General features: G+C 40.4%; 1 protein-coding gene across 1 annotated transcript in view; it reads right to left on the bottom strand.

The window, feature by feature from the left end:
* CDC20B (cell division cycle 20B) overlaps nt 1–5,442 on the bottom strand; it is a 64,906-nt gene extending 59,464 nt beyond the window's left edge. The window contains exons 1-2 of the mRNA XM_010857158.1: nt 5,380–5,442; nt 5,053–5,115 (exon numbers count right to left, since the gene is read on the bottom strand). Of these exons, the coding sequence (XP_010855460.1) occupies nt 5,053–5,115; nt 5,380–5,442 (126 nt within the window). The remainder of the gene's footprint in view (nt 1–5,052; nt 5,116–5,379) is intronic.
* Nucleotides 5,443–9,071: the final 3,629 nt, after the last annotated feature.

The raw sequence follows: 9,071 nt of genomic DNA, 5'->3' as shown, positions 1-9,071 counted from the left end.
GAAAAGCAGAGACATTACTTTGCCAACAAAGGTCCGTCTAGTCAAGGCTATGGTTTTTTCCAGTGGTCATGTATGGATGTGAGAGTTGGACTGTGAAGAAAGCTGAGCACCGAAGAATTGATGCTTTTGAACTGTGGTGTTGGAGAAGACTCTTGAGAGTCCCTTGGACTGCGAGGAGATCCAACCAGTCCATTCTAAAGGAGATCAGTCCTGGGTGTTCATTGGAGGGACTGATGCTAAAGCTGAAACTCCAGTACTTTGGCCACCTCATGCGAAGAGTTGACTCATTGGAAAAGACTCTGATGCTGGGAGGGATTGGGAGCAGAAGGAGAAGGGGACTACAGAGGATGAAATGGTTGGATGGCATCACCGACTCGATAGACATGAATTTGAGTGAACTCCGGGAGTTGGTGATGGACAGGGAGGCCTGGTGTGTTGTGATTCATGGGGTCGAAAAGAGTCGGACATGACTGAGCGACTGAACTGAACTGAACTGATAGTATATGTGGGCTTCCCTGGTAGCTCAGTAAAGAATCCACCTGCAATGCAGGAGACCCAGGTTCAATCCTTGGGTCAGGAAGATCCTCTGGAGAAGGGAATGGCTACCCACTCCAGTATTCTTGCCTGGGAAATCCCATGGACAGAGGACCCTGGTGGGCTACAGTCTATGGGGTCACAAGAGTCAGACAGGACTTAGTGACTAAACCACCACCATGTAACAAACATACAGTGGTGACTCATGAACGCTTAACAACCAAATCCCTAGTGGAGGAGTTCCAAGTGCGGCATTTCCAATTTCTATGGCGTGAACACTTGCACATAGTCAATTTTAATCTACTAATCGTTTCATAACTGGCTTGTAAAATTTCTGAAAATTTAGCAATCGATTCTCACCAACTAGGACAAGCTGGCTCTAGCCCAAAAAGATTTAAATCAGACTTAATCAGGGTATCATAAGAATCTCCAAAGAGAAAAATCTGAAGCAAAAACATAACATATATACTCCTTCTTGTTATCACATATATACTATTTTGACAGGTTATATATAAATGTGGATGTATATGCAGTTACTGAACTACGAAAAGCTGCTAACATTTTAAGTGTATACTCACACTATAATGACCTAACTGGACTGCAGGTAATTTCAAGTAGGAAAACACTCCAGTAAAAAATAAGAAAAATATATATATACAAAATCTAAGAAGGAAAACAAAAACTACTTGTCTATTTTCTTTAAACATAATGGCTGTTTCAAGACTGCCCATCATGAGCTGGAAAATCCTGAGTGATCCCTGTACAAAATCACGTGTAGTCCTGACAACATTTCCCTTTGAAAGAAAAATGTCAGGTTTGGGTGAAGCTAATATGGTGACACTCTATATTTATCCCTCAGCTTGACTTCATCTTCCCCAGGGAACAATAAAATCCTAACTGTTACACCAAGAAACTAATACATCACACTTCTTTCCATTCTCCACATACCCTCTTCCCTCTGAATAGTTAAGGCCACACTTTGCTGAGGGAAGCCTTCTCTTTTGGGGGCAGGGGCTGCTGGGGGAGGGCAAGTAAAGAGTAGTGAGGAGCTAGGGCATTTTCCAGAGGGAGTGATGGGAAGCAATTACATCCCCAGCACCAATGGGGCTGCCGCAAGAGGAAACACCCAAGAAAAAATACTTTGAACCAGTGTTGCCTGCCTCCCTCTTCTTTTTCAACCCTCTTTCCATTCTCTTCCTTTGACATCCCAAGTGTGACCCCTCTCTTTCCTTCTCACTTCTATGGCAAAGTTTTCTTTTTGAATTTATACATACAATCAACTCCTTACCCAATGATCTCATTTATTTTTACTGCACTCCATTCTTTCTTCTTTCTCATGGTCTCAGTAATAAGAACAACTATGTCTTCTGTTTATTCAGTATCAATGTTGGCATTTTATGTCTTGCTCTTTACAAAAAGTTTTAAAAAGTGAAACACAAAGGACCAGCCTCCTAAATTTAGTAGGTTTTATTTTTTATCAACAGATCAGTGATTGTCTATAGAAAATAACATATTGAAATTTAACCTTAAAAAAACAAGATGAAAACAATATTTACATGTAAAGGATACTTAAATACAAAGATGCTGAAAATGGAATGATACTAGGCAACAACAAAGAGATAAGATTTAAACGTAGCAAAACACTTAAGAGTCAAATCATAGGTATCTATTTAACCCATGGTTCTAAAAACATTTACATTTAAATAAGAATTTAGATTATTTTACCAATAACTTATAATCCAATGCAATAAAGAATGTGATGTATTTCTCACATCTCATTTAGGGTGAAAATAATTGACCAAACCAGCAAAGTCAGTTCCATGAACTTGCTGCAAATGTCCACACGACCACAGTGTGTCTGGGACCCAGCACAAACCTGAAACTGCTCCATGGGTCAAAATGTGCTCCAAGGGAATGAGAAAATATTTAAAGTTATATTTAATGGTCAGTTCTCCCCCTTCACAAACTAAATCTCATGCTCTTTTCTAAACACTGTATGAGTCTGTGATTTTACAGAAAATGAAGACTGGAGACAAGTCTTCTAAACAATTCACCCCAGCCCCAGCCCCCCCAAATCCCCAATTTTCTTTATATTCAAGTGAAAATGTTTTAGTTGACTGACTCATTTGGCAAGTTACCTAAATTCTTCCTTTAGCTGTATACACACATGGTAACTGAGACCTACTCTAATGTCAAATTAAGAAACTAATCATTCAAAAGGAATATTGAAGACTTAGTTGAAAATTGGAGGAAACATTTTAGTTTTTCCATTCCAAATTGTCATTATATTCTAGATTTTATACTTAAAATATATAATTTCTCAAATACTTTAATACTGTCTACAAGTATGCAGACTCCAGAATATTATCTGAAATTTTTAACATAATTAAGTAATAGTTGATTATTATTGAGTAGTTCCTTCATCATTATAAACTGTTCATTGTATTATAACTAAAAGTCGTAATAAGCATTATGTAAAGAAGGCCCTGGCTCATGGCAAAAAGTACACATACACACACACATATTACTTAGATTTAATTATACCCATTACTGATGCTCATTATACATGCAATAAGATAGCAGTTGCATGTTAGCTGATGGCACTCACATATTCAACCAGCTAACAATACACTGCCAACCCATCACACATAGGTCACCGGTGTACTTCGTTAACAAGAAGAATTTATCCAGAAGCAAGTGGCAGGGCAGTTGTGGCTGCTGAATTGACCCAAAGCAGCCAGCTAACAATACACTGCCTACCTGATTCAGGTCACTGCTGTTCATCATGGCCCATGAAGTCACTGAGGCTAAATTTGTAACATGAAACAGTGGCAGAACTTTCATCTTAATAGTCACATTTTTAAAAACTTATAGACAAAACCTGTTTCTCCAAAAATATTATAAGAAATAAAATCAATATTTTTTCATCTATTCAAAAACTTAAAAAAAGAAAACTTTCAAAATACTTCCACTTAGGTTTATAAACTAAGGCTCAGATATGAAAATATGTTATGGCTTACAAGTGAATTAAGAAAGATAATTAACTACAGTTTTTCCAATGACTTTTATTCACAGACCAAAAGGCCAGTCGTTTGTATTAAATAGTAAAATACCTAGGAGCCATGGTTATCCAAAATCTGGGCATAAGACAAATCTTCAGCTACGTTCAGGAAAAATAAATATATGAGTATTCAGGGAATTTAAGGAATTAAATGCCATTTGTTTTCTGATACAAAGGATATTAGTCATTACATTCTGAAAGTGCATTCTGAAAGTTATGTGTTGAATTTATTGTGTCACCAATGAAATACAGAAAAATGTGAAGGTCTAGAAAACCCTAAAACTGGTGGATTTGAAACTATAATCGATGCGTAAAGACTAAAGGAATGTGAACTATTTAGAGAGAAAAAAAGTGAATCCTGATAAGGAGGAATCTAAAATCTAAATCATATGCATGCATGCTAAGTTGTTTCAGCCGTGTCTGACTCTGTGCGACCCTATGGACTGCAGCCCACCAGGCGCCTCTGACCATGGAATTCTCCAGGCAAAAACACTGGAGTGGGTTGCCATTTCCTTCTCCACCGGATCTTCCCAACCTAGGGATCGAATCCGAGTCTCTTTCGTCTCCTGCATTCTTTACCTCTAGTGCCACCTGGGATCCATAAAGTAAAAGAGCTATTTATGTGTAAAAGTTAAGATGAAAATCTTTGGATTTGTTTTATTTTCACACTGATTACAAGAGAAGCTGAAAACCTTTGCGTTCAGACTTTCAAGGTGAAATTTAACTCGATCAACAGTTAAATTACTAAGCTAGGACGGTGATACAATGGCACCCCACTCCAGTACTCTTGCCTGGAAAATCCCATGGATGGAGGAGCCTGGAAGGCTGCAGTCCATGGGGTCGCTGAGGGTCGGACACGACTGAGCAACTTCACTTTCACTTTTCACTTTCATGCATTGGAGAAGGAAATGGCAACCCACTCCAGTGTTCTTGCCTGGAGAATCCCAGGGAAGGGGGAGCCTGGTGGGCTGCCGTCTATGGGGTCGCACAGAGTAGGACACGACCGAAGCGACTTGGCAGAAGCAGTAGGACGGTGAATTTATGCACTTCTCCTCTTGACCACAAGATGGCACCATTTCCGGTTCTTTGGAAGGCAAGATTATGAATGCAACAGAGGGGAGTGCAACTAGCAACTGTTAAAAAGAAATTTTAACAGCCAGCTAGAGATGCACTGCCTACCTGACACATTCAAGCTTCATTTTTTTTTTTTTTCTGTAGAGGCAAAAACTGAAAAGTACCATTCAGATACAAATGATTACCGTTATTTGGCAGATATCTTCAATTTCTTACAAAAATGTTTTAGATATAGACTCTGAGGTTAGTGATGATATGAGACGTACAAATTTTCTACATTTTCAGATCATTTCATACGTCCAACAAATATCTTCTTTAGCAAGAATTAGTTTGTTCAAAGTCATATTTAAGACAGAGAGCTCGATTAAGCACTGGACACTCACCTTGGGAGAAACTTGACCTCTCCTCTGCTTCATGTCTTTGTCGAGCACCCGCATGACATCCTCCTTTGAAAATATAGGCAACATATTGGAATACAAACTATTTAGAAAAATCATAATATGAGGTGTGAATGTTTCTAGAGCCTCCGCTTGTCAAATTACATTCACTTTTAAAGCAAACAACCATCTCCAGAATATAAATTACACAATTCAATATTAGATTTAGAGTTCTGAACCACCTCTTGGTCCTAGACAGGTATTACAAACAGTGACTTCGACAAGAAACCCCTTTAGGAAGTTGGGGCGAAGAAACAGAGGGGCGTTACTCACCCACAGAATCTCTTCTTCAGTGCGGACCCTCCTCCGGGCGGCGCGCTCCAGTTTCCACTCCATCTCTGGAGGCGTTTGTCCTGCTGGCTCGAGTGTAGCCTCTCCTCGACCGCTTTTGGTTTTGTCCCCCAAGAATAAGCCAGTCTTGACGCTTAATCGTCAAACCCCAAGTCTAAGCCAGTCTTGACCCTTAATCGTCAAACCTCTGGAGTCTTGTCCCCTAGGACGATCATATTTCACTCCTAACCTCCATTTTCCTCCCACTCCTCCCACCTCTCTTAGAGCTTGGTCCCCAGAGTACCGTTTAAAAAGCCTGCTGGGCGGCCGCCGGAGCGGGAATTCCCCTACCCGACTTCTCATTGGCCAGAACTGCGGTGACGTCAGACTCCGGGAGGGATTCCCCCTGCCCGCGCCTGGGTCCTCCCTCCCTCCCGGCCGCGGCCCCGCCCCGCAGCCTCCAGCTCTTTGTCCGCGGAGGCGCGCTCCGAAGCGCCAAGCTTTGCCGCGAGCGGTGGCGGGTCTGAGCTGCGGTGGGCGCGGAGGGCTGGAGAGCCGCAGGAGGCGAAGGGGTTGGCGGGCAAAGAAGCGGGTTCTGTGAATTAACGTTCTTTCCATACTAGAAACAAAAATGTTTCGTAATAACGGGCCCTGCACCCTTTTCCTCGGCCCCCACTTATTCTCCAGCCCCATCATGCTGCCTTTGAGGCATCGGAGGGGTACAGTAACTCTGGCCGCCTCTGTTTGGGCGATAATCACCGTTGTGTAAGCAACTGAGTTTAGGCGTGTTCCCCCAACGTGTTCATCAGCTCTCCCTCCTTATTCAAACTGACTGGAAAATGTGGCAAGATTTCTATGCTAATAAGAAAGGGGGGAGCACTGACGTTTTTATTCAAGAAATTCTCCTTTGCTCTAAGTGGTCAGCTTCTCTCACTTGATCTTATGAGCTTTCTTCCCAAACAACGGTTATTGAGTTGGTGAAAGAGCCTGTGACCTGATAAGGAGTGAAGACCCAGCAAGAGAGCTTCGGAGACTAGGGAATATGTGATAAAGAAGAGGATGATATTGGGGGTTGAAGGAGGGGCTTGGGGAAAAACGAAAAGGAGCCAGATGGGCTGTGCAGCCTCAGCTGCCACACCTGAGCTGCCAGGCTGCCAGGAGAGGAGAGCTGTCCATATGGCAGGAGGGGAAACCGTCTGGGAAACCTCTGACAGTCTGAAAGCCTGCTCCCCACTCCCCTTATCACCTACCTCCTCCCTGCCCCCCCCCAACTGACAATGGACTGAAAGTGTTAGTCACTCAGTTGTGTCAGACTCTTTGTGACCCCATGGACTGTAGTCCACCAAGCTCCTCTGTCCCTGGAATTCTCCAGGCAAGCATACTGGAGTGGGTTGCCATTCCCTTCTCCAGGGGATCTTTTCCCTCTAATACAACATATGAGTTTATCCATTTGAGGGGGTGGGGAGAGTTAACAGATATGATGATAGTCAAAAAGGTCAGTGATTTTTAAAAAAAATCTAAACTCAGTCTCCTGCTTTCCTCCACACTGAAAGCAAGAGAAACAGCACCAAGGCTAAGACCCAATCTTAAGACAATTTTCTATCCACAATGATAAAGGTTAGGGGAAATGCTGCACAGGGTAACAATCTTCAAATGAGATTCATCAAAATTCTTGCTAGTCAAATAACCCTTGGATTAAAAGATCTCTAAACTTCACCCACAAGAATTCTACTTTCCTTTCAGTGCATTCAAAGGATACTCATTCCAACTTCCAGTAAATCCTTTCAGCAAACAAGGAGGCTAAATAAAGTGAAATATCATTGGATAAGAGTCAGATGTACTGTGGATTTAAAAGATTAGTTTTCAATACCAACTAAAAATAGCAATACATTGGAAATAGTATTAAAGGCTTTTTATCTTTGGTCTATTTTAAATACCATTTTACATTTACCCATTTATAAGAATGGGTACAAACTTGGGAGTAACAACCAATTCAGTTAATGAGCTTATAAATACATATAAATTGTGATTTTAGACCCCATGTTTTTTACAAGTACTAAGGATAGCAAATTATTCATTTAGAATTCAGTTTTCTATGAGTAATACCTTCATAAATCCCATTGTAGCCACTAATTCCATGGTATATCTCACAGCCTCCAAATACCTTTTCCCCCTAATGTAAAGTAGAAAAATATTAGTCAAAATTTTCCTTTTAAAAGCTATTGTGCATTTTAAATATTCAGATTGAAATTTAACTTCAGGACAATGGAAACAGAAAAATCACCATTTAGCAAATATCACACTATCCCAGTCAGAAACCATGAATGCTAAAATTGGTGTGAATATGATGAGGATGTTTGCTTCCTATGATTAAATACAAAAAGAAAAATTATGACTTTTCATTGGACAAACCTGGCAGACACTACCTTCACTAAGTAATCTCACCATTAATGACACATAAACCTCATGTGCCTCTTGATGTTGTGTACTTGGAAGGGGACAACATTACTTCTGTGATATTCTTGCCCCCCAAAATTGTAACTTCAATAATGAGAAAATACTAAATAAACCCAAATTGAAGGACATTTCAAAATAATTGGCCAGTAGTACTCTTCAAAAGTGTCAGACAGGTAGAAAGACTGAGAAACTGCCACAGGTCAGAAGAAACTAATTAGACATGACAATTAAATGCATTATGAGATCCTGGATTGAAATCTAGACGGGCGGGGGCGGCGCGGCGGGGGGGCGCCGGTGACGAAAGTACATTTGTTGGATACTTGTGGAAATGTGAATAATATCTTGTTGATTAGTTAATAGAGTAATAGTAATGCTAATTTCCTGGCTATAATCATTTATTATTGGTATGTTTAATGTTAATATTTAGGGAAGTTGAGTGAAGGACATAATGGGATTCTATCCACCATTTTTGTAACTTTTTCTAAGCCAAATTAGTTCAAAATGAAACCTTAAAATTTTTTTTAATTAAACATCATGTGGTTATACAAATAGAAAAAAACTACGGTACAACTGTTTAGGAAATATATATCTATATATACATACTCTATAAACATTTTATCTTAACTTTTTGTCAAATATGTTTTACGAATAACGGGCTAATTCAAATGTTCAGGGCCTGTGTAATTTACTATCCTCAAAATATCTTTAGGAGTGGATTTTGAAGATAGATTTGTAATAATGAGAAAGGCTGTGAGGAAGATCCCTTGGCAAAGGCCAGAGTCCACCTCGAAGGATGTGGAATAAGAAGGTGACGGGGAAAACAGGTGGTTTAGAGAGGCACAGAGAAGGGCGAGAGGGAAGAAGCTTTTCCGGGCTCATCTCTTGGTGGTGCTCTGAGTCTGAGCAGGGTTCTACCGATGGGAAGGAAAAGGATATCCAAGCTTCCCAAACGCAGCGGGTTTTGTTACTTACATGATCACATTTTCACTCTAAATAATAACAACGTTCACTATCTCAGAAATGTACAATATACAAAGTAAGCTCCCTTCACCCGCTCTCCCAAGCTACTATTCCTTTCCTCAAAGCATCGTCAAACCTTTTCCAACGTATTTACAGACTTACACATAAATAATCCGGCTCTGTGAAGCTTTCTACATAGATGGGATCTTACTATGCTTATCTGTTTCGCAACTTGCTTTTTCTACTTCACTGATTTCAACTGCTTTCCCAGAAACGCA

This window comes from Bison bison, unplaced genomic scaffold (assembly GCF_000754665.1).
Source record: "Bison bison bison isolate TAMUID 2011002044 unplaced genomic scaffold, Bison_UMD1.0 scf7180017864378, whole genome shotgun sequence".
Taxonomy (NCBI): domain Eukaryota; kingdom Metazoa; phylum Chordata; class Mammalia; order Artiodactyla; family Bovidae; genus Bison; species Bison bison.
Note: the sequence above shows the minus strand (reverse complement) of the source record. Positions and strands in the feature narration are given on the sequence as shown.